Source organism: Mobula birostris, chromosome 1 (assembly GCF_030028105.1).
Source record: "Mobula birostris isolate sMobBir1 chromosome 1, sMobBir1.hap1, whole genome shotgun sequence".
In the NCBI taxonomy this organism is placed as follows: domain Eukaryota; kingdom Metazoa; phylum Chordata; class Chondrichthyes; order Myliobatiformes; family Myliobatidae; genus Mobula; species Mobula birostris.
Window position 1 is genome coordinate 149,566,566 of NC_092370.1, and position 27,044 is coordinate 149,593,609.

The window sequence follows — 27,044 nt, forward strand, 5'->3', positions numbered from 1 at the left end:
GCAGTTGTGCCCACGGCTCTCTGCGTCATGTCCATGGCTCTCTGACTTGTGCCCACGGCTCTCTGACTTGTGCCCACGGCTCTGTGCGTTGTGCCCACGGCTCTCTGCGTCATGCCCACGGCTGTCTGTAGTTGTGCCCACAGCTCTCTGACTTGTGCCCACGGCTCTGTAGTTGTGCCCACGGCTCTCTGCGTCGTGCCCACGGCTCTCTGCGTCGTGCCCACGGCTCTCTGCGTCGTGCCCACGGCTCTGTGCGTCGTGCCCACGGCTCTGTGCGTCGTGCCCACGGCTCTGTGCGTCGTGCCCACGGCTCTGTGCGTCGTGCCCACGGATCTCTGTAGTTGTGCCCACGGATCTCTGTAGTTGTGCCCACGGCTCTGTGCGTCGTGCCCACGGCTCTCTGTAGTCGTGCCCACGGCTCTCTGCGTCGTGCCCACGGCTCTCTGCGTCGTGCCCACGGCTCTCTGCGTCGTGCCCACGGCTCTCTGTAGTTGTGTCCACGGCTCTGTGCGTCGTGCCCACGGCTCTGTGCGTCGTGCCCACGGCTCTGTGCGTCGTGCCCACGGCTCTCTGTAGTCGAGCCCACGGCTCTCTGCAGTTTCTTGTGGTCATGGGCTGAGAAGTTGTTAAACATCGGTAAAGATTGGTGGACGTTGGTGAATTTCTTTACCCCCCTGAGGAAGTAAGCTGTTCTTTGGCTGTGTTGTCTGTGGTGTCTGCGTGGTTGGACCAAGACAGGCTATTGGTGATATAGGAACGTGAAACTTTCAACCAGCTTGGCCTCAGCACCACTGGGGTAGTGTGTATTGTAGTGAATTCAAGACAGAGCCCTGGCTCGACAAGCTGCCTGTCAGCACCTGATGGTGACACAGACCTTGGCTGGACTGTCTGTCCCACAGAGTCTCAGGCAGTAAGCTTGGCTTGCAGGGTCAGAGCACACAACTCCAGGTGAATGTTATCAGGAGATGGGAGAGTTCGCGTCTGTTCTCCCTGGCGCTGAGCAGGTGAACATGGGATATAAACTAATGGGAGCTATACCGCAGCATACTTCTCGCCTTATCACGGGCAGACACAACGAGACCACACAGACGTGATGTGGGGTAAGGAGAGTTTAGACAGGATGTGATGGGCAGCAGTCCCTGGAATACACTGCCAGAGAGAATATTGCAGGCAGATTCATCAACAGTGACTGGATGACCATATGACCGTAAGATATAGAAGCAGAAATAGGCCATTCAGCCTATTGAGTCTGCTCCACCATTCAATCATGGGCTGATCCAATTCTTCCAGTCATCCCCACTCCCCTGCCTTCTCCCCATCCCCTTTGATGCCCTGGCTAATCAAGAACCTATCTATCTCTGCCTTAAATGCACCCAATGACTTGGCCTCCACAGTCAACAAATTCCACAGATTTACCATCCTCTGACTAAAGTAATTTCTCTGCATCTCAGTTGTAAATGGACGTCCTTCAATGCTGAAGTCGTGCCCTCTTGTCCTCGGGGTGAGAACTTGGATCACAGAGACATCACAGGCTACGGGCCACGTGCTAGAAGATGGGGTTGATACGGATGGGTGCACTGGTCAGCATTGATGTGCTGGGCTGAATGGCTGTGTGGTTGTGGTGTGGGGGAGAGGGAGAAAGGGCCAGAAGCAAGAGCAGCCATCCAGTCCCTGGAGCCTGCTCCAACACCCATTGTCCCCTGGCCTTCTGCCCCAGCGCCTGCAGCTCTTCCTTCAGTGTCGACTCATATCGGCTTCAATCAGACTGGAAGAGTGAACCTCTGCAACTCACAAGGTCCGGAGGTTCACCCCTTGTATAGACAGCAAACGTGAAGCCACAATGTTTTGTCCACTTAGCCGGTTCATTGCTGTGGACTTTGATAATCTGGTGCCCATGACATGGCCCAGCACTCACATCTGAGAACCTGACCCCTAGGCTATGTGCCAGTTCAGAGGACAGCTGGTGACTGTGAACTACCCCTAGTGTGTGTGAGAGAGGGCTCGAGTCTAGGGAGAGGCAATGGCAATGTAGCAAGAATGGAATGGCTGGGCTAGGATGGCTGTGAGTGAGATGCATTGTCGGTGGGCAAAGGGCCTGACTGGGGTGAAGAAGGCTTGGGGGGGCAGGGGGCAGGAGGGTGTGGGAAAAGAGGGACAGTGTGGGAGACGAGAAGGGTCAGGAGTGAAGAATGATGTGGGAAAGGACAGGAAGGAGGTGGATGCAGGAATGAAGGGTGGAGTGACTGGAGGAGGGGTCGAGAGGGAAAGGGCAGAGGAGGTAGTGATGGAGGGTGAAGGACAATGAGTGAGGTTGGAGGGTGTAAGGAGGGGAGGGTTGGGGAGGTGAGGGGGAAAAGCAAGAGAAGTAGAGTGAGAGAGGGTGAGGAGGAGTGTGAGTGAGAGGGTTGGGACGGAGGAGTATGAGTGAGGGTGAGGAGGAGTTTGAGTGAGAGGGTTGGGATGGAGGAGTTTGAGTGAGAGGATGAAGAGGAGGAGATTGAGAAGGTTGGGACAGAGATTGAGAGAGTAGGGACGGAGGAGTTTGAGTGAGAGCAGGACTGAGGAGTTTGAGAGGGTTGGGACGGAGGAGTGTGAGTGAGAGGAGGAGGAGATTGACTGAGAGGGTTGGGACAGAGATTGAGAGAGTAGGGACGGAGGAGTTTGAGTGAGAGCGTTGGGACTGAGGAGTTTGAGGGGGTTGGGATGGAGATTAAGTGAGAGGGTTGGGACAGAGGAGTGTGAGAGGGTGAGGAGGAGGAGTTTGAGTGAGAGGGTTGGGCCGAAGGAGTGTGAGTGAGAGGATTAGGACTGAGGATGATAATTTGGGGAGTTGTGGAGCGGAAAGTTAGTACGAAGAGGAGGGTGAGAATGGGGCGGAGATGGTGGTGTGAGGGAGGAGGAGGAGGTGGACAGGAGGGTTGTGTGGTGGGGTTTGACTCCTCATTGGTCACAGAGAGTGGGCTCTCGCTGCCTTGCTCTGATTATTTTGGCTTTTTGTTCCACAGGACTGTCCGGAAGGTTCGAGGGATTTCCGGGAGGAGCAGTGCTCTGCCTTTGATGGGACTGAGTTCCAGGGAAAGAGGTACAAATGGCTGCCATATTACGGAGGTGAGCAGGTTCACGGATTTTCATGACATTGTAAACCCTTCCCTCTGTCAGCCTTCTTGCCAGAACGGTGACCCCTGTCCTTATACCAGCAGTGCTGTCCACAGTTTGTAGGGACTCTGAATGGCAATGAGCTCCATTTACAGTGGGCAGTGTCTTTCCTGAGCACCACATCCCCCTCACTGATAAAGTAGGAAGGGTCATAATCCTCTAGGGTCAGTATTTCCCCGTGTCATTGGTATTAAGTACTGTCACATGCAATGAACAACTTGTTGGTGTGCCTTCCTGTCAGATCATTATGCAAGGAGGTACATCGAGATAGTAGAGAAGGAAAACAGAATGCAGAATAAAGTGTTACAGGGATGATGTGGATCTCATAGACATAGAAAGTGCAAGGCCAGGACCAGGTAGGCTGGTCAATCAAAGTTCATCTTTATCACACACGAGTTCCATTCAGCAGTTGTTTATCCAGTGGGACTAAAGCCTGGTGGTACATGGCAAGCCTCAGTGTTTTCTGTGTGATGGCAGACTGGCCAGTGTGGGAAGCAGCTCTGATTATGTTGGCTGCTTTCCTGAGGCAACAGGAAGTTGTGAATGAAAAGCAATGTGGGGAAGCTGGTTTTTGTGATACATTGTGCTACGTCCACAATCTTGCTGTTTCTCCAGCCTCGAGAACAACTGCATTCCCACTGCTGAACAGATCCCTTGTACAATAAGAAGGCAGATATGGTTGTTCCCAGTGTCCGCTCTTTAAAGGTTCACGATTGGTCATAAGGTATTAGCCTGACTCATCAATGACTTTGCAGAAGGGTAAATGGTTTGTCTCTCTGAAAGAAAAATGAAAAAACCTTTCCAACTGACTGTGTTTGGGCACATGATTGTGTTTCCTAACTGTTGTTTATCTTGTGCTTCAGAGGTGTTGAAAATTGTGAAGGAGTTTGATAAAGAGCTGGGGTAAAGGGTGGGTGATGTCAGTCACACCACAATCCTGATTGGATAACTCTACCTGAGGCAGCCCCTGACAGTGTCACCATTGGTCCAAACTTCTCACTTTGCTCTCCACAAATCACCAAATGCACGTCCACGTCCCAGCGCATTTATCCCGTTGGTACAGAAGCTTTCTCGTTTACATGGGTTATGGGCTGTTGTTTGGCAATAGGCAAGTTATAGTTCAGCAGTAATTAATTCTTTGTTTTTTCCTGGACACAAATTTATCCGAGGACTCTGGCTGCAACACAGAAGCTGCGTTTTATTGCTGCCTAATCTCATGGACCAGGTTCAGCAGTGCAGCTGACAGCAGAACAACGATGGTCTCTCAGACAGAGCCTGGGATCGAGGATCGTACCTTTGCACTGGCCATGTGGGAATCACAGTCTGTCCAGAAGGCTGTGGGAGAATGGGGCGGGTAGTTTTTGTGGTGGACTACTCGTACGCAGGATCTACAGACTCGAGTGTGTTACAGGTCCTCAAGAACAACCTGGAATCTTTGCAAAGCTTGCATCCTCCAATCATAGGGTTTGGAATCAAGTGTACCTTTAGGGAGCCTGCTGTCAGAAATGTAAATGAAGTGGACTGCTCCACAAAGCTGAAGTGAGAGAGGGCCTCAGTTCTGGGACATTTCACAGGACAGGATTCTGATATTTGTTCAAGTGTATAGGAGGCTCGGCAGGTGTTGTGCTGGAGGTTTAAGGTGCCTACTCTAGATCATACATAAACTAGGGTCACTGTTGCTCAATATTCCATTAGGTTGGAGTTTCGATCTTCAAACCACCGAAGGTTGTGCTGGCACACTGAAGGTGGAGTAACGTACGGAAAATGCTGGGAACCACAGCGATTACAAGACAGTATTACAGCTTGGGATGTCCTGCACAGAGTTGGATTCCATTACAGTTCTGTAAGGTGTCACGAACCCCGTGACGGGTTAAAAAGGACCAGCAGAAATGGGACACACCTGGAGTCTGGTTTACTATAAATTAAGACTATTACTACTTGGAATTAATATCATTAAACCAGATAATATGATGCAGGTGATAAACTATTTTATATATATATATATGTAGATGTGTGTGTGGATACAAAAATAAATAATAGTCCAGGAGTTCAGTGTCAGGTAAGTTTAAGCAGTTCAGTTCACTTTGTGTTGCGTCGAGTTGAATTGATGGAGAGAGAGAGGGTTAATTGAGTTGATGTTCCAGTTGGCAGCTTTAGTTTTTCTTGCTTCCGAAGTCTTCAGAGTCACTTTATGTGACCCCCACACAGACACAGATGGACAGAGAACATCTAGGGAACGGTCTACTAACCCACGGCACAGGTTCACCAACAGCAGACCCCCACGGGCAAGCTCTTACCCGCACTGGTAATCGCGGGTGGAAATTAATCGGTCTGTTGCCTCCACCCTCATGGTGGTCTTAGACTCCACCAGTGGTTTCTCGGGTAGTTTCCGCAGTTCCCTCGTGTCGTGTCTCCTCTGTCGTTATCAGCCCGAAGGATCCACTTTTTATAATCCATCCCAAAATTCCAGCGTCCGTTAGCTCAACCGCTCTGAGCTGTTACCATGGTGACTTCCCAGCTCGTGTCTCAGCTCGCACCGTACTCTCTCTCTCTCTTTCTCTCTCTCTCTCTCTCTCTCTCTCTCTAGGTCATAATTAAAAGTGTTATCAAAACAAAGTCAGAGTCCTTCTAGTCCGTGCTGAACTCTTACGCTCACCTAGTCCCACCGACCTGCACTCAGCCCATAACCCTCCATTCCTTTCCTGTCCATATATCTATCCAATTTAACTTTAAATGACAACATCGAACCTGCCTCAACCACTTCTGCTGGAAGCTCGTTCCACACAGCTACCACTCTCTGAGTAAATAAGTTCCCCTTCATGTTACCCCTAAACTTTTGCCCTTTAACTCTCAACTCATGTCCTCTTGTTTGAATCTCCTCTACTCTCAATGGAAAAAGCCTATCCACGTCAACTCTATCAATCCCCCTCATAATTTCAAATACTTCTATCAAATCCCCCCTCAACCTTCTACGTTCCAAAGAATAAAGACCCAACTTGTTCAACCTTTCTCTGTAACTTAGGTGATGAAACCCAGGTAACATTCCAGTAAATCTTCTCTGTACTCTCTCTGTTTTGTTGACATCTTTCCTATAATTTGGTGACCGAAAATGTACACAATACTCCAAATTTGGCCTCACCAATGCCTCGTACAATTTCAACATTACATCCCAACTCCTATACTCAATGCTCTGATTAATAAAGGCCAGCATACCAAAAGCTTTCTTCACCACCCTATCCACACGAGATTCCACCTTCAGAGAACTATGCACCATTATTCTTCGATCCCTCTGTTCTACTGCATTCTTCAATACCCTACCATTTACCATGTATGTCCTATTTTGATTAGTCCTACCAAAATGTGGCACCTCACATTTTTCAGCATTAAACTCCATCTGCCATCTTTCAGTCCACTCTTCTAACTGGCCTAAATCTCTCTACAAACTTTGAAAACTTACTTTATTATCCACGACCCCACCTATCTTAGTATCATCTGCATACTTACTCATCCAATTTACCACCCCATCATCCAGATCATTAATATATATGACAAATAACATTGGACCCAGTACAGATCCCTGAGGCACACCGCTAGTCACCGGCCTCCAATCTGACAAATAGTTATCCACCACTACTCTCTGGCATCTCCCATCCAGCCACCGCTGAATCCATTTTACTACTCCAATATTAATACCTAATGATTGAACCTTCCTAACCAACCTTCTGTGTGGAACCTTGTCAAAGGCCTTACTGAAGTCCATATAGGCAACATCCACCGCTTTACCCTCATCAACTTTCCTAGTAACCTCTTCAAAAAATTCAATAACATTTGTCAAACATGACCTTCCACACACAAATCCATGTTGACTGTTCCTAATCAGACTCTGTCTATCCAGATAATTATATATATCATCTCTAAGAATACTTTCCATCAATGTACCCACCACTGACGTCAAACTCACAGGCCATTAATTGCTAGGTTTACTCTTAGAACCCTTTTTAAACAATGGAACAACATGAGCAATACGCCAATCCTCTGGCGCCATCCCCGTTTCTAATGACATTTGAAATATTTCTGTCAGAGCCCCTGCTATTTCCACACTAACTTCCTTCAAGGTCCTAGAGAATATCCTGTCAGGACCCAGAGACTTATCCACTTTTATATTCCTTAAGAGTGTCAGTACTTCCTCTTCTTTCACCATCATAGTTTCCATAACTTAGATTTAGATTAGATTAGATTATGAGGACACGCAGTCCTCTTTTATTGTCATTTAGTAATGCATGCATTAAGAAATGATACAATTTGTTCCTCCAGAATGATATCACAGAAACACAAGACAAACCAAGACTAAAAAAAAACTGACAAAAACCACATAATTATAACGTATAGTTACAACAGTGCAAAGCAATACCGTAATTTGATGAAGAACAGACCATGGGCACGGTGAAAAAAAGTCTCAAAGTCTCTCGAAAGTCCCATCATCTCACGCAGACGGTTGAAGGGAGAAACTCTTCCTGCCGTGAGCTTCCAGCGCCACAAACTTGCCGATGCAGCATCTTGGAAGCACCCGACCATAGTCTGACTCAGTATGTCCGAAAACTTCGAGCCTCCGACCAGCCCTCCGACACCAGGATTTATTTTCACCTTACTTGCCAAAGCAACCTCATATCTTCTTTTAGCTTTTCTAATTCCTTTCTTAAGATCCTTTTTACATTCTTTATATTCCTCGAGCACCTCATTTACTCCATGCTGCCTATATTTATTGTAAATATCTCTCTTTTTCTGAACCAAGTTTCCAATATCCCTTGAAAACCATTGCTCTCTCAAACTTTTAACCTTTTCTTTCAACCTAACAGGAACATAAAGATTCTGTACTCTCAAAATTTCACCTTTAAATGACCTCCATTTCTCTATTACATCCTTCCCATAAAACGAGTTGTCCCAATCCACTCCTTCTAAATCCTTTCGCATCTTCTCAAAGTTAGCCTTTCTCCAATCAAAAATCTCAACCCTGAGTCCAGACCATAACTATATTGAAACTAATGGTATTGTGATCACTGGACCCGAAGTGCTTCCCAACACAAACTTCTGTCACCTGACCTATCTCATTCCCTAACAGGAGATCCAACACTGCCCCTTCTCTAGTTGGTACCTCTATGTATTGCTGCAAAAATCTATCCTGCACACATTTTACAAACTCCAAACCATCCAGCCCTTTTACAGTATGGGCTTACCAGTCTATGTGTGGAAAATTAAAAGATCTCCCACAATCACAACCTTGTGCTTACATCCAGATAGAATGCTCTCTATATTATCAATGTAACAGGGACGTGCCAGTGTTTTTTAGCACCTGAGGATGTAGAGGCATGGGTGAACTTTCTTGGCCATGGTGTCTACGTGGTTGACCAGTACAGATTTTTGATGTTCACTGCTAGGAACGGCTACATGGTGGAGCAGGACAGGCTCTCGATGTTCACTGCTAGGAACATCTATGTGGTTGACCAGGACAGACTATTGATGTCACTTCTAGGAAGCTAAAGCTGTCAACCTCACCCTCCACACCATTGGATAGTATAGCACAGAAATAGGCCCTTTCGCTCACAACACCCATGTCAACCTTTTTGCCCGTCTATACTAATCCTATTTGCCCACGTTAGGGCAATATCCTGCTATACCTTGCCTATCCAGCTACCTGTCTAACTGCTTCTTAAACATAATGATTGTATTTGATTGCACCACCTCCTCTGACAGTGCATTCCAGACTTCTACCAAATAAGATCCCATTTGGAACTACTTTCTCTCACTGTCACAGAATTGTTGGCTTTGCGGCCAAGTTTGCAGATGATACAAAGATAGATGGAGGGGCAGGTTAGTGTTGAGGAAGCAGGAAGTCTTCAGAAGGACTTAGACAGATTAGGAGAATGAGTAAAGAAGTGGCAGATGAAATATAGTGTAGGGATTGTTGGTCATGCAATTTGGTAGAAGGAATAAAGACATAGATTATTTTCTAAATGGGAAGCAAATTCAGAAATCAGAGGTGCAAAGGGACTTGGGAATCTTCGTGTAGGATTTTCTAAAGGTTAACTTGTAGGTTGTGTGGGTAGCAAGGAAGGTGTTGCGTATGTGGCCTGGTTACACAACAATGGTATTAATAAAAACGCTGGAGACGGGAGCTAAGTTTCATGGTTCTTTACTGGCAGAAACCGAACTCGGCACACACGTACAGATGAATACGCGCCTAATAGTGCAATCAATGACGTGTTACTAAAACATAAAGTAGTCCCTTATTATACTGTAGGCTATATGGTATACTCTTCCTCTTTTATTTTAATAGTGTATCAACTGTTTTGTTTTACTGGGGCACTATGCTAAACAAATATGTTTACCCTTAACATACAAATGCCTACCATTTGTTTACTTAGTAACTTAATATCAAATTATAACAAAGTAATGTAATAATATCAAATTATAACAAGCCTTTTAAAAAAAATTTTGGTCTAAGACCCATTTATAACTTATGTCTCTGGTGGGGGGTCTTCTCTAGATTGTCCGGCACTGAAGCAAATAGGTCTTCACTCCATTGTCTGGAATAAATTAAACAATCCACAAATTGGCAGGTTCCAGCTCCACCTCCATCTTGCAAAGATGACGAAAGCAAGTGAATGTTATTCTTAAAAATATGTACAATCATCGAAACTGAGATGGCATTGGAAAGTGTCTTCAAATAGTGTTTTCTTCAGTCTGCCAATAAACTTGTTTGTTTTAATACAGATTTCCATATAAAAGTCATGAAAAGTTGACCTCTGAGCATAGGGAGTTAAGAAGACATGCACCTGCAACTTGCTAAGAGTTCTAGGCAGCAAATCGCTTCCGTATAATGAAGACTGCTCTGTGCAGCTGTCCTAGATATATACACATCTTTGTACTATCACTTGTCTTCTTTACCCATATCTCATTTGTTCCAACTGAGCTTAATTACACAGCCAATCTTCGTATTCTCCTTAGATGCCAAATAGATAGCTTTTCCTTTACGATACCATCTCTTATCGTAATATAACTTTCCCTCTACTATTCGTGCTTCATATCTTTGTGCTGGTAATTCAGCAGGAGTGCTGGGAAGGTGCTCAGGAGAAGACGGAGATGCTGCTCTTTTCGGAGATTTAAGCTTATTGGAAGTTCGCAGATCTTCCATTATCTGTTCATCTGTTAACAAGTAATTTAACTGCACAGGTGCAGGCTTTCATCTTCTGTCTGTAAATGAAACAGGGTCATTAGGTCTCCTCCCTAGTTTCCTAGTCATTATTGGCTTTACCTCCATAGAATCTCCTTTGAGTTCCATTGTTAGCCTCTCATTCTCAATCATTTTCTTTTCTTCTAACTCAATCTTTTTATCTTCAAATTCTTTCACTGCTCCCTTCTTCTCTTTAATATAATTCCTTTCCACTTGTTCTGTCTCCAGTTGCAGAAAAACCTCTGCATTTCATATTCTTTCCTTGTATTGTTGATCTAGTTTCTTCATCCTTTTATGATACTTCTGCAAAGTGCCTTCCTGTAACTGCCATAGCTGTCTTTTGAGAGATGTCAATTTCTCCTGGTACATCTGCTCCTTTACTTCCAGGTAGTCTTCATCATCCTGCTTATTGGCAATATCTGTCTCACTTGCATCCTCTGTATCTTCATCTGAGTCACGGCCACAGATACTGCGTTCATCCTCATCATCGATGCTGTTTAGCTCCTCCTTGTCATTGTAATAGTCGACAATGGGTGAGAGGAGAGCAGCAGATATCTTCCCCGCCGAGCTGCCCTCCTTTGTTGACACATCGAGTGCCCTGATGGTGTGCCAATCCAACTGGATTTTCCTGAGCCATTCACGTCCCAGCAACAATGGTCCTCCATTTTTCAGTACATTGAGGTTCAGCTGCTGTGTTTTGTCTCCGTAGGTCACTGTTACTTTAATTTTACCTTTGGGACACACTTTCTGTCCTGTGTAAGTCTTTAGCAGTAATTTAGTTTGTTTCAGAGGTATGTGAGAAAACAGTCGTTTGTAGTTGTATACAGAGATCACTGTTAAAGCTGAGCCTGTGCCCAACTCCATTTTCAGTCTCACGCCTGCCGCTTGTGGAGTGATCCTTATTACTCTTCGATCATCTGTCTCTTTCACACTGTGAAGTTGCAGACAAGACAATGCACTTTTGTCTTAAGTCGTTTTCATCAGAATTGCTTTCTTTCATTTTGTGTACCTTGTTGTATTTTCCTTTCTGGGGTTTCGTGTTTCTCTGTATTTTGTCCTTTTTCCGCTGTTTACTAGCTTTGTATACTTTGCCAATGTGGCCCTGTTTGCCACAGTTTCTGCATTCTTTGTCTTTAAACCAACAATCATCAGGGTCATGTGACATGTTCTCACAATGGTAATATTTCTTTCCTTCATTTCTGTTCTGTGACATTTTATTCGTAGCATATCCTGGAGATTTTTGTTGTATCTCTGAAGCACCCCATGCTGCTGTTTCCGTTGATATTGCAATGTTCAGCGCCTTCTCTAATGTAAGGTCTTTTTTCACCCAGGAGCTTCTTCTGTGTGGTTTCACAGTGCATGCCACACACTAACCTGACCCTCAATGTGTCTGATAGACCAGCTCCAAATTGACAGTGTTCTGATATTCAATTCAGCACGATATTCAGAAATGCTTTCGTTTTTGCTGTGATTCCGTTTGTGAAATTTAAATCTTTCAGCAATGACCAGTGGTTTGGGGTTTAAATGCTGTTAGAGAGTGTCTACTATTTGCTTGAACGTTTTATCAGCTGGCTTTTCAGGGGTTAACAAGCTCCGTAGCAGCCCGTATGTTTTTGCTCCCATAACGCTGAGGAAGACGCTGGCTTTCTTTTCATCATTAACATCGTTAGCATCACAATATAACTCCACGCTCTCAATCTAAGTTGCTCAGTCTTCAATGCCACTAGCAAATACTGTAATGGTTCCAATCATCGCCATCTTTGTTATGTTAATTAATCCCCGTTCTCCCCTTATTTTCCTCTTTGACTTACGTGTCCTTTTTACAAGCGCACGCCGTCTAGATGTGTGTGTCGCTCCTTTCTACCTTCCTTCTGTGGCAGGCAGACACTCAGCCCCTGGCGGTCAGCGCCAGCTGTGGTCTCGGCTGGACGTGCTGTGGCTCTGACTGTGTTTCTTGGTCTCCCGACGTTCCCAACACCGGCTGTTCTCCCGCTTCCTTTCAGACTTGTGGCCTCGCTATGTCTCCTTCTCCCGCTCCTTGGCTCGTTCCTTGCGCTCTTCTTCCGAGTGTCATTATCAATTAAAACACGATGTTCCAATATGATGTAGGTTCATTAACCTTGTCACCAATTTGTTGTGGATGTGGCCTGGTTACACAACAATGGTATTAATAAAAACGCTGGAGGTGGGAGCTAAGTTTCATGGTTCTTTACTGGCAGAAACTGAACTGAACTCGGCACACACGTACAGATCAATATGCGCCTAATAGTGCATGCTCAAAATGCACCTAATGGAGCATTCAATGACGTGTTACTAAAACATAAATTAGTCCCTTATTATACTGTAGGCTATACGATACAGAAGGCAAATGCAATATTAGCGTTCACTATAAGATTAAGGATGTAATGCTGAAGCTTTATTATCATTGGTCAGGCAGCATTTGGAATATTTGGCCTTTGGGCTCTATCACTTTGCAATGCAATATCCTAACTTTTCTATTCTATTTCATGCCCTAACCTAGGAAGACAAGTATACCACGTACCTTCTTCACCACAGTTTCTCCTGTGTTATCACTTTCAGGGAACTATGGGCTTTAAATCACAAGGTCCCTCCATTCATCAACATCCTATAACACCGTACCATTTACTGTATATGTCATGATCTGATTTTACTTCACAAAATGTATCTCTTCATATTGGCCGGAATGAAAATCCATCTGCTGATGCTCTACTCAATTTAACTGATAGATCTATATCCTGTTGTAGGATTAGACAACCTCCCTCACTATCCACAACACCACTAACTTTGGTGTCTTCAGTAAAGGTTCTACACGAATATGTTCAGTGAAGATTGTACGATTAGTACAATAATCTTCCTGGCTTAGGTGGGCACTGGTGAATAGATAAATCAGGAAAAGCTGGTGATCCATGAGAAGGCCATTCGGTCCATCAAGTCTACTCTTTGGCTGATTTATTAATCTTTTCAACCCTAACCCTGTAACCTTTGACATCCTGTCTAATCAAGAACCTATCAACCTTCACTTTAAATATGCCCAATCATTTGGCTGTGAGTTTCACAGTTTTGCCACCCTCTAGCTAAAGAAATTCCTCATCATTTCTGGACATCCTCTATTCTGAGGCTGTGGCCTCTCATCCTAGACTCCCTCACTATAGAAACTCAAATATTGCATTTTCCTTCCTTAATACCAAGTTAACCTGTAAGTTAACCTTTAGGGAATCCTGCACGAAGATTCCCAAGTGCCTATGCATATCTGATTTCTGAATTTCTCTCCATTTAGAAATGCCCTTATTCCTTTTACCAAAGTGCATTGTCACGTATATCCTTTCAGTATTTGATAGGTTTCAATGAGATTCACCCTCTTTAAAGTTTCACTGAGTACAGGTCCAGATACATCATATGTTGACCCACACAAAATGCTGGAGGAACTCAGCAGGCCAGGCAGTGTTTATGGAAAAATGAAAAGTTGACGTTTCAGACCGAGACCCTTCATCAGAACTTGGCCCGAATGTCAACTATTTATGCTTTTGTGCATTTGTGTGTGTTGCTTGGATTTCCATCATCCGCAGATTTTCTCTTGTTTGTTATTTGTTAATCTTTTCATTCCTGGAATCATTCTTGTGAAACTCCTCTGGACCCTCTCCAATGCCAGCACATCTTTTCTTAGATATGGGGCCCAAAACTGCTCACAATACTCCAAGTGCGGTCCGACCAATGCCTTTGAGCACAGCCCAAGCTGAGTGTCATTCACTCAAGTCTCTCCCCCTCCCCACCCCCTGATCTGACATACATCCTCACTGAGCATCTACCCTGCTGCCCTTTGAACCTTCCACCATCCCAGTACTTTCAGGGACTGTCCCTCTGAGTAGAACTTTTCACCATGAAAAGCGTGCCTCCTTCGAGAGCATCTGAATAAATGCAGGAGGTGTGGCACAGACAGTAGGTGAGGGAGCTCCATAGAGGGCTGTGGACCAGGTTTGGTACTGGAGGGTAATGGTGGGCACTGACAGGGTAGGCCAGAGGGCTTGCCTATGTACTCTGTGACCCTTCATATGTGCTCATATTGTGCTCTACCTCAAGGACATGGCAGTTGGGGAGTTTCTAACTGGTCATACACTGTAGTGTTCCATACGACATGCAATAATGTTGTACAACTGTAATGGGAAGTCCACGACACTCATGTCAAATCAGGATTGCACACACAAACTCATACAAGCACATGTTGCTAGTTTTTCAGGGTCTGACTTGTAGGGAAAGGTTGAATATAAAACCATAACACCATAAGTCATAGGAGCAGAATTAGGCCACTCGGCCCACTGGGTCTGTTCCGCCATTCCATCATGGCCGATTTCTGATCCTTCTCAATCCCATTCTCTTCCCTTCTTTCTGTAATCTTTGACATCCTGAACCTAGAACCTATCAAACTCTGCCTTATATACACCCACGACCTGGCCTCCACAGCCACCTGTGGCAACAGGTTCCACAGATTCACCACCCTCTGGCTAAGGAGCCTTTTCTTCATCTCAGGTCTAAGTGGATGTCCCTCTATTCTGAGGCTGTGCCCTCTGGTCCTAGTCTTCCCCACTATAGGAAACATCCTCTCTATCTAGGCCTGTCAATACCTCATAGGTTTCATAGAAACATAGAAAACCTTACAACGTTGTGCTGAATATATCCCTACCCTAGAAATTACTAGGCTTACCTATAACCCTCTATTTTTCTAAGCTCCATGTACCTATCCAAAAGTCTCTTTAAAAGACCCTATTGTATCCGCCTCCACCACCATTGCCAGCAGCCCATTCCACGCACTCACCACTCTCTGAGTAAAAAACTTAACCCTGACATCTCCTCTGTACCTATACCCCAGCACCTTAAACCTGTGTCCTCTTGTGGCAACCATTTCAGCCCTGGGAAAAAGCCTCTGACTATCCACATGATCAACGCCTCTCATCATCTTAAACACCTCTATCAGGTCGCCTCTCATTCTTCGTTGCTCCAAGGAGAAAAGGCCAAGTTCACTCAACCTAACCTCATAAGTCATGCTCCCCAATCCAGGCAACATCCTCTGCACCCTTTCTATGGCTTCCACATCCTTCCTGTAGTGAGGCGACCAAAACTGAGAACAGTACTCCAAGTGGGGTCTGACCAGGGTCCTATATAGCTGCAATATTACCTCTCGACTCCTAAATTCAATTCCACAATTGATGAAGGCCAATACACCATACGCCTTCCTAACCACAGAGTCAACCTGCGCAGCTGCTTTGAGCATCCTATGGACTCGGACCCCAAAATTCCTCTGATCCTCCACGCTGCCAAGAGTCTTACCATTAATACTATACTCTGCCATCATATTTGACCTACCAAAATGAGCCACTTCACACTTACCTGGGTTGAACTCCATCTGCCACTTCTCAGCCCAGTTTGGGATCTAATCAATGTCCCGCTGTAACCTCTGACAGCCCTCCACACTATCCACAACACCTCCAACCTTAGTGTCATCAGCAAACTTACTAACCCATCCCTCCACTTCCTCATCCAGGTCATCTATAAAAGTCATGAAGAGTAAAGGTCCCAGAACAGATCCCTGAGGCACTCCACTGGTGATCGACCTCCATGCAGAATATGACCCATCTACAACCACTCCTTGCTTTCTGTGGGCAAGCCAGTTCTCGATCCACAAAGGAATGTCCCCTTGGATCTCATGCCTCCTTACTTTCTCAGTAAGCCTTGCATGGGGTACTCCCATCCACTAGGCGCTACAGGAGCCTCCGCTCCCGCACCAGCAGGCACAGGAACAGCTTCTTCCCTGAGGCTGTGACACTGCTGAACCTCTCATCACAGCGCTAAGCAGTATTGCATCCGTATTGTACTGTCTCAGTACTTTTATATTTGTGCTGTAGCACTTTTTTTATTTGCAGTTATTTTGTAAATAACACTATTCTTTGCATTTCTGGTCAGATGCTAAATGCATTTCATTGGCTTTGTATCTGTACTCAGCACAATGACAATAAAGTTGAATCTAATCTAATCTTATCAAATGCCTTGCTGAAATCCATATACACTACAATCTACTGCTCTTCCTTCGTCAATATGTTTAGTCACATCCTCAAAAAATTCAATCGAGCTCATAAGGCTCGACCTGCCCTTGACAAAGCCATGCTGACTATTCCTAATCATATTATACCACTCCAAATGTTCATAAATCCTCACTGGTAATACTTACTGGTCTGTAATTTCCTGGTCTATCTCTACTCCCTTTCTTGAGTAAAGGAACAACATTCGCAACCCTCCAATCCTCTGGAACCTCTCCTGTCCCTATTGATGATGCAAAGATCATCGCCAGAGGCTCAGCAATCTCCTCCCTCACCTCCCACAGGAGCCTGGGGTATGTCTCATCTGGTCCCGGCGACTTATCCAACTTGATGCTTTCCAAAAGCTTCAGTACATCCTCTTTCTTAATGTCTATATGCTCAAGCTTTTCAATTGCAAGTTGTCACTATTATCACCAAGATCCTTTTCCATAGTGAATACTGAAGTAAAGTATTCCTCTGGTTCCATGCATACTTTCCCACTGTCACACTTGATAGGTCCTATTCTTTCACGTCTTATCCTCCTGCTCTTCACATACTTGTAGAATGCCTTGGGGTTTTCCTTAATCCTGCCGCCAAGGCCTTCTCATGGCCCCTTCTGGCTCTCCTAATTTCCTTCTTAAGCTCCTTCCTGTTAGCCTTATAATCTTTAGATCTCTAACATTACCTAGTTCTCTGAACCTTTTGTAAGCTTTTCTTTTCTTCTTGACCAGATTTATTACAGCTTTTGTACACCACCGTTCCTGCACCATACCATAACTTCCCCGTCTCATTGGAATGTACCTATGCAGAACTTCACACAAATATTCCTGAACATTTGTCACATTCTTCCGTACTTTTCCTTGAGAACATCTGTTTCCAATTTAAGCTTCCAATTTCCTACCTGATAGCCTCATAACTCCCCCTACTTCAATTAAACGCTTTTCTAACCTGTCTGTTCCTATTTCTCTCCAATGCTATGGTAAAGGAGATAGAATTATGATCACTATCTCCAAAATGCTCTTCCACTGAGAGATCTGACACCTGACCAGGTTCATTTCCCAATACGAAATCAAGTACAGCCTCTCCTCTTGTAGGCTTATCTACGTATTGTGTCAAGAAACCTTCCTGAACACGCGTAACAAACTCCACCCCATCTAAACCCCTTGCTCTATGGAGATGCCAATTGATATTTGGGAAATTAGAATCTCCCATCACGTCAACTCTGTTATTATTACACCTCTCCAGGATCTGTTTCCCTATCTGCTCCTTGATATCCCTGTTACTATTGGGCGGCCTATAAAAAGCACCCAGTAAAGTTATTGACCCATTCCTGTACCTAACCTCCACCCACAGAGACTCTGTAGACAATCTCTCCATGGTGTCTACCTTTTCTGCAGCCATGATACTATCTCTGATCAACAGTGCCACGCCCCCACCTTTTTTGCCTCCCTCCCTGCCCTAAAACACCTAAAACCCGGCACTTGAAGTAACTATTCCTGTCCCTTAGCCATCCAAGTCTCTGTAATGGCCACCACATCATATCTCCAAGTACTGATATACGCTCTAAGATCACCTGCTTTGTTCATAACACTCCTTGCGTTAAAATAGACACATCTCAGACCTTCGGTCTGAGCGCGTCTCTTTATCACCTGCCTATCCTCCCTCACACGCTGTCTCCTATCTTTCTCTATTTGAGAGCCAGACGGCTGTTCCCCAGTCCCTTTAGTTTGGCACCTGAGAACATTTCTATCACATACAAACCTTTGATTTCTGTCCACACAAGCAGTCCTCACATGACCTTTATCCTCTTCCAACTCACTATCTGCTCTAACATTGTGGTTCCCCTCCCCCTGCAAATCTAGTTTAAACCCCCTGGAGCAGCACTAGCAAAGCTAGTTAGGATGTTAGTCCCCTTCCAGTTCAGGTGCAACCCATCCTGTCAGAACAGGTCCCATCTTCCCTGGAACAAAGCCCAGTTGTCCGGAAACATGAAGCCCTCCCTCCTGCACCATCTCCTTAGCCACGTATTTAGCTGCAGTATCTTCCTATTTCTAGCCTCACTAGCACGTGGCATGGGCAGCAATCCTGAGATTGCAACCCTGGCAGTCCTGTCCTTCAACTTTGCACCCAACTCCCTAAGCTCTCCTTGCAGGACCTCCTCCTCCTCCTTCCTATCCATGTCATTGGTCCCTACATGGATCACGACATCTGGCTGCTCACCCTCTTTCCTGAGAATACCGAGAACTCAATGCAAGATATCGCGGACCCTGGCACCAGGGAGGCAACAGACCATCCGGGATTCTCGATCTCTTCCACAGAACCTCTTATCTGTCCCCTTAACTACCGAATCCCCTGTCACTACTGCTCTCCTCTTTTCCCTCCTTCCCTTCTGAGCTGAGGGTCCTGTCTCAGTGCCAGGGACACAACCACTGCAACTTGTCCCTGGTAGGTCGTACCCATCAACAGTATCCAAAACCAGTGATGTTGTGGGGATGGAACTGGACTCTCTGATGGTGGTGTCTGAAAAGAGGATGCTGTCCAAGCTGCATGCCATCTTGGACAATGTCTCCCATCCACTACATAATGTACTGGGTGGGCACAGGAGTACATTCAGCCAGAGACTCATTCCACCGAGATGCAACACAGAGTGTCATAGGAAGTCATTCCTGCCTGTGGCCATCAAACTTTACAACTCCTCCCTTGGAGGGTCAGACACCCTGAGCCAATAGGCTGGTCCTGGACTTATTTCCTGGCATAATTTACATATTACTATTTAACTATTTATGGTTTTATTACTATTTAATTATTTATGATGCAACTGTAACGAAAACCAATTTCCCCTGGGATCAATAAAGTATGACTGTGACTATGACTATGTACTTATTATTGATGGGAACAACCACGGGGATGCTCTGCTCTTTCTGTCTATTCCCCTTCCCTCTCCTAAAAGTCACCCAGCTACCTGCCTCCTGACTTTTAGGGGTGAAGCTCCTATTTCTGCCTCTGCCTCACGAATGATCCGAAGTTCATCCAGCTCCAGCTCCAGTTCCCTAACTTGGCTTGTCAGGAGCTGCAGCTGGATGCACCTTTTACAGGTGTAGTCATCAGGGACAATTGTGCTTGCCCTGACTTCCCACATACTGCATAAGGAGCACTTGAGTGCCCTAACTGCTGCCTCCATCATAATTAAAGGAACTTACCTGGCCTTACCTCACTGGGAGCAGGCTCATCGTCAGCCTCTGCTAGCTGAAGCCTCTCAAACCAAAGCCTCAAAGCTCCACTCCTACTCTGAGCCACTCGCACGTTGGCCACTCCTCTTCAGTTACCCCTCCTTTTATTTGTCCCTGCCAATTATCTCATGAGCCTTTCGCTCCTCCTCGTCCTGCTGCAATGGTTTCTCGATCACACTGTCCCGGGTACCCACTGCAAATGAAATTACCCCTCATCCTTCTAAACTCCAGCATGTTCAGGCCCAGAGCCTTAAGACATAGGAGCAGAATTAGGCCATTCAGCCCATCAAATACTTTTCACATGTTAACCCTTTCATTCTTGAGATCATTCTCATGAACCTTCTCTGATGTCAGACATCTTTTCTTAAACAAAGGGCCCTAGGCTGCTTACAATTCTCCAAGTGTGGTCTGACCAATGTCTATAAAGACTCAGCATTGCATCCTTGCTTTGTATTGTAGTCTTCTTAAAAGGAGTGCCATTGCTTTTCTTACCACTGACTCAACCTGCAAATTAACCCTCAGGGAACCCTACACAAGGACTCCCAAGTCCCTTTGCACCTTGATTTTTACATGTTTTCCCCATTTAGAAAATAGTCCATGCCTTTATTCCTTCTGCCAAAGTGAATGACCATACATTTCCCTACACCGTACTCCACTGGCCACTTTGCCCATTCTCTTAATCTGTCCAAGTCCTTCCGCAGACTCCCTACTTCATCAGCTCTACCTGCGCCTCCACTTTTCTCCGTATCGTCTGCAAACTTGACTACAAAGCCATCAATTCCTTCCTCCACATCACTGACATATACCATAAAAAGAATCAGTCCCAACACTGACCCCTGTGGAGCACCACTAGTCACTGGCAGCCAACCAGAAAAGGCCCCCTTTATTCCCTATCTTTGCCTCCTGCCAGTCAACCAATCTTCTATACTCCCCTTTAGAAAACCATGCTGACTTTGGCCTATTTTATCATGTGCCTCCAAGTACCTGAATCTCATCTTTAATAATAGACTCCAACATCCTTGCAACCACTCAGATCAGGCTAACTGGCCTATTTCCTTTCTTCTACCTCCCTTACTTCCTTACGAATGTCTTCATAATCTCTTCAGCTACATCTTTCAGAGTCCTGGGGTGTAGTCCATCTGGTCCAGGTGACCTACCTAACTTCAGACCTTTCAGTTTCCGAAGAACCTTCTCCCTAGTGATAGCAACAACACTCACTTCTGCCCCCTGTCACTCTCACATTTCTAGCATTCTGCTGGTGTCTTCCACAGAGAAAACTGTCACAAAATTGTTATTCAGTTTGTCTGCTATTTCATTGTCCCCATTACTACATCTCCAGTGTCATTTTCTGGTGGTCCCATATCCACTCACACTTCTCACTCTTTATATAGGAAAAAACTTTCATATCCTCTTTTATATTATTCGCTAGCTTGCCTTCATATTTAATGTTTTCTGTCTTTAGAGTTTTTTCATTGCTTTCTGTTGGTTTTAAGCTTCCCAATCCTCTTAATTTCCGTTAATTTTTGCTCTATTATGTCCTCTTTAGCTTTTATGCTGTGTTTGACTTCCCTTGTCAGCCACGGTTGCTTCATCTTCCCTTTAGAATACTTCTTCATTTTTGGGATATATCTATCTTATGCCTTTGGAATTGCCCCCAGAAACTCCAGTCATCATCTGCCAACATCCCTGATTGTGTCCCCTTCAAATCAACTTCGGCCAGCTCCTCTCTCATGCCTCTGTAATTATCTTGACTCTGCTGTAATACTGATACATCCAATTTTACCTTCTCCTTCTCAAACTGCATGGTGAATTCTATCATATTATGATCACTGGCTCCTAAGGGTTCCTTTACCTTAAGCTCCCTAATCAGATCTGAGTCATTACATAACACCCAATTCATAATTGCTGTTCCCCTAGGAGACTTAACCACAAGATGCTCTAAAAAGCTATCTCATAGGTATTCTACAAGTTTTCACTCTTGGGATCTGGCACCAACCTAATTTTCCCAATCTATTTGCATGTTGATTATCACAACATTGCCCATTATACGCATCTTTTTTAATCCCGTTATAATTTCTACCCCAAATCCTGGCTAGGGTTTGGAGTCCTCTATATAACTCCTATCAGTTTGTTAACTACTCTGTGGAGTGCAGGAGAATGAAGGGAGATCTTACACAGGTATACAAAGTTACCAGGGGTATATATGGGGTGAAAGCAGGGAAAAGCACCGAGGCATTTTGCACTCAGGTTATTTGAGACTGGGACTAAAGGTTCTAGGTTTAGAGTGAAAGGTGAAATATTTAAGGGGTGTCTGAGGGGGAACTTCTTCACTCAGAGGATGGTGTGAGCGTGGAATGTGCCACAAGATGGAAACACAGAGGTACGTATCCACAGATACACTGAACCATACACAGACATGAGCTAGCAAACAATATCAAAGTGGATAGTAAAAGCTTTTTCAAGTATGTAACTATAAAAGAGAGATGAGAGTGGATATAGGATTGCTAGAAAATAAGGCCAGAAAAATAATGATGGGGACAAGGAGATGGCAGATGAACTAAGAGTATTTTGCATCAGTCTTCACTGTGGAAAACACAAGCAGTGAGCCAGACGTTGTACTGTGTGAAGGAAGAGAAATGGGTGCAGTTACTATTTCAATGGAGAAGATCTGCCACCCAGACCAGAACTGCACCCTAGGATTCTGAAAGAGCAGTTGAGATTGTGGAGGTATTGGAAATGATCTTTCAAAAATCATTGGACTCTAGCATGGTACCAGAGGACTGGAAAATTGCAAATGTCAGTCCACTCTTTAAGAAAGGAGGGAGGCAGCAGAAAGGAAATTATAGACCAGGTAGTCTGACCTCAGTGGTTGGGAAGATGGTGGAGTCAATTGTTAAGGATGAGGTGATGGAGTACTTGGTGAGACAGAACAGGATAGGACAAAGTCAGCATAGTTCCTTTAAGAGAAAATCTTGTCTGACAAACCTGTTGGAATTCTTTCATGAGATTACATGTAGGAGATTCCGGGAATGAAAAGGTTATCATATGAGAAACGTTTGATGGCTCTGGGTCTGTACTTGCTGGAATTCAGAAGGATGTTGGGGACCTCATTGAAACAAAGGCCTAGACAGAGTAGATGTGGAAAGGATGTTTCCCATGGTAGGAGAGTCTAGGACAAGGGCGCACAGCCTCAGGGTAGAGGGGTGTCTATTTCAAATAGAGATGCGGAGAAATTTCTCTGGTCCGCTCATCCCTCCCACCCATCAATCCCCCTCTAGGCAACGCCTGCCCCTACACATCCTCCCTCAACTCCATCTAGGGACCAAAGCAGCCCTTTTAGATGAGGCAGTTACTCTCACATATTTCTTCAGGCTTGTTTCTTGCTTCTGGTGCTCCGAACATGATCTGCTGTTCATCAGGGACACCAAACACAGACTAGGTGACTGCTTCGCCAAACGGTCTTCCATTCGTTTTGGCCTTTCGGAGTCTCTGGTCACCAGCCCAGCCCTCCTGCTGTGTCCTCTCTTCTCTTCCAGTCCAAGTGGGGGTCTCAGCTGCCCATTCCTTAAACAGATAGTGTTCCTCACTAACACTGAGCTCTTCACCCTCCCACAGCTTCCAATAAGTGTGAGCTGAACTGCATCCCTCAGGGGGAGAACTTCTACTACCGGCATAGCCGGGCAGTGAAGGATGGCACGCTGTGTGAGCCTGGACACCGCCACATCTGCATACAGGGCGTCTGCAAGGTAAGGCTGACCACTGGCTGGCCTGCTGGCTGCTTGTTCCCTGCACTCCTTACCCACAGAAGATGCTGCTCCTGTCTACTCAAATCTTGGGACCATCCTTACTGCTTACCCTCACTGCATCCTGTCAATCTTAGCACTCTCACCAGGGGCATGACATCTCACACCACTCACCAGGGTCCTGACCTCTCACATCACTCACCAGGGGCGCTCCACCTTTCACAGCACTCACCAGGGACCCGACTTCTCACACCACTCACCAGGAACCCCGATCTCTCACACCACTCACCAGGGACCCCGACCTCTCACATCACTCACCAGTGACCCCTCCACCTCTCACAACACTCACCAGGGACCCCGACCTCTCACAGCACTCACCAGTGACCCCGACCTCTCACATCACTCACTAGGGACCCCGACCTCTCATAGCACTCACCAGGGCCTGCCCGACCTCTCACACCACTCACAAGGGACCCCGACCTCTCACATCACTCACCAGTGACCCCTCCACCTCTCACAACACTCACCAGGGACCCCGACCTCTCACAGCACTCACCAGTGACCCCGACCTCTCACATCACTCACTAGGGACCCCGACCTCTCATAGCACTCACCAGGGCCTGCCCGACCTCTCACACCACTCACAAGGGACCCCGACCTCTCACACCACTCCCCAGTGACCCCTCCACCTCTCACACCACTCACAAGGGACCCCGAACTCTCACATCACTCACCAGTGACCACTCCACCTCTCACACCACTCACCAGGGACCCCGACCTCTCACACCACTCACCAGTGACCCCGACCTCTCGCATCACTCACTAGGGACCCCGACCTCTCATAGCACTCACCAGGGCCCGCCCGACCTCTCACACCACTCCCCAGTGACCCCTCCACCTCTCACACCACTCACAAGGGACCCCGAACTCTCACATCACTCACCAGTGACCCCTCCACCTCTCACACCACTCACCAGGGACCCCGACCTCTCAGACCACTCACCAGGGACCCCTCCACCTCTCACACCACTCACCAGGGGCCCCGACCTCTCACACCAGTCACCAGGACTCCGACCTCTCAAACCACTCACCAGGTACCCCGACCTCTCAACCACTCAACAGGGTCCCAACCTCTCACACCAGTCACCAGTGACCCCGAACTCTCACACCACTCATCAGGGGCCCTCCACCTCTCACACCACTCAACAGAGACACCCCTAACTCTCACACCACTCACCAGGGGCCCCAACCTCTCACACCACTCACCAGAGACCGAGACCTCTCACACCACTCACCAGGGGCTCCTGACCTCTCACACGACTCACCAGTGACCCCGACCTCTCACACGACTCACCAGTGACCCCTCCACCTCTCACATCACTCACCAGGGGCCCTCCACCTCTCACATCACTCACCAGTGACCCCGATCTCTCACACAACTCACCAGAGACCCCGACCTCTCACACCACTCACCAGGGGCCCCGACCTCTCACACGACTCACCAGTAACCCACACACCACTCACCAGGGGACCCCGACCTCTCACACCAGTCACCAGGGACCCTCCACCTCTCACACCACTCACCAGGGTTCCGACCTATCACACCACCCACCAGGGACCCTCCACCTCTCACACCACTCACCAGAGGTCAATGACCTCTCACATCACTCACCATGGGCCCTCCACCTCTCACACCACTCACTAGTGACCCCGACCTCTCACACCACTCACCAGTGACCCCTCCACCTCTCACACCACTCACCAGCGACCCCTCCACCTCTGACATCACTCACCAGGGACCCCGACCTCTCACAACACTCACCAGGGACTCCTCCACCTCTCACACCACTCACCAGGGGCCCTGACCGTTCACATCACTCACCAAGACACCCTCCACGTCTCACACCACTCACCAGTGACCCCTCCACCTCTCACTCCACTCACCGGGGTCCCCTGACCTCTCACACCACTCAACCGGACTCTGACCTCTCACACCACTCAACCGGACTCCGACATCTGACATCACTCACCAGGGTCCCAACCTCTCACACAACTCACCAGGGGCCCCGACCCCTCACACCACTCACCAGGGACCCCTCCACCTCTCACACCAGTCACCAGGGACCCCGACCTCTCACATCACTCACCAGGGTCCCGACGTCTCACAACACTCAGCAGGGGCCCCAACCTCTCACACCAGTCACCAGGGACTCCTCCACCTCTCACACCACTCCCCGGAGACCCTGACCTCTCAAATTACTCTCCAGTAATCCCTCCACCTCTCACACCACTCACCAGGGACCCCGAACTCTCAGACCACCCAGCAGGTACCCTCCATCTCTCACACCACTCACCAGGGACCCCGACCTCTCACACCACTCACCAGTGACCCCTCCACCTCTCACACAACTCACCAGTGACCCCTCCACCTCTCACACCACTCACCAGGTTCCCTGATCTCTCACACCACTCACCAGGGACCCTGACCTCTCACATCACTCACCATGGGCCCTCCACCTCTCACACCACTCACCAGTGACCCCGACCTCTCACACCACTCACCAGTGACCCCTCCACCTCTCACACCACTCACCAGCGACCCCTCCACCTCTCACATCACTCACCAGGGACCCCGGCCTCTCACAACACTCACCAGGGACTCCTCCACCTCTCACACCACTCACCAGGGGCCCTGACCGTTCACATCACTCACCAAGACACCCTCCACGTCTCACACCACTCACCAGTGACCCCTCCACCTCTCACTCCACTCACCGGGGTCCCCTGACCTCTCACACCACTCAACCGGACTCTGACCTCTCACACCACTCAACCGGACTCCGACATCTGACACCACTCACCAGGGTCCCAACCTCTCACACAACTCACCAGGGGCCCCGACCCCTCACACCACTCACCAGGGACCCCTCCACCTCTCACACCACTCACCAGGGACCCCGACCTCTCACATCACTCACCAGGGTCCCGACGTCTCACAACACTCAGCAGGGGCCCCAACCTCTCACACCAGTCACCAGGGACCCCTCCACCTCTCACACCACTCCCCGGAGACCCTGACCTCTGAAATTACTCTCCAGTAATCCCTCCACCTCTCACATCACTCACCAGGGACCCCGAACTCTCAGACCACCCAGCAGGTACCCTCCATCTCTCACACCACTCACCAGGGACCCCGACCTCTCACACCACTCACCAGTGACCCCTCCACCTCTCACACAACTCACCAGTGACCCCTCCACCTCTCACATCACTCACCAGGGACCCCGACCTCTCACACCACTCACCAGTGACCCCTCCACCTCTCACACCACTCACCAGGGACCCTGATCTCTCACACCACTCACCAGGGACCCCGACCTCTCACACAACTCACCAGTGACCCCTCCACCTCTCACTCCACTCACCGGGGTCCCCCGACCTCTCACACCACCCACCAGGGGTCCCGACCTCACACACCAATCACCAGGGACCCCGACCTCTCACACCACTCACCAGTGACCCCTCCACTTCTCACACCACTCACCAGGGACCCCGACCTCTCACACCACTCACCAGTGACCCCTCCACCTCTCAC

General features: G+C 47.3%; 1 protein-coding gene and 1 pseudogene across 1 annotated transcript in view; one reads left to right on the forward strand and one right to left on the reverse strand.

Moving 5' to 3' along the window:
* The window catches only part of LOC140192050 (papilin-like), an 89,474-nt gene that overhangs the window by 52,515 nt on the left and 9,915 nt on the right, over nucleotides 1–27,044 (forward strand). The window contains exons 4-5 of the mRNA XM_072249914.1: nucleotides 3,006–3,108; nucleotides 23,322–23,452. Of these exons, the coding sequence (XP_072106015.1) occupies nucleotides 3,006–3,108; nucleotides 23,322–23,452 (234 nt within the window). The remainder of the gene's footprint in view (nucleotides 1–3,005; nucleotides 3,109–23,321; nucleotides 23,453–27,044) is intronic.
* LOC140197600 (sin3 histone deacetylase corepressor complex component SDS3 pseudogene) lies at nucleotides 10,009–19,706 on the reverse strand (annotated as a pseudogene).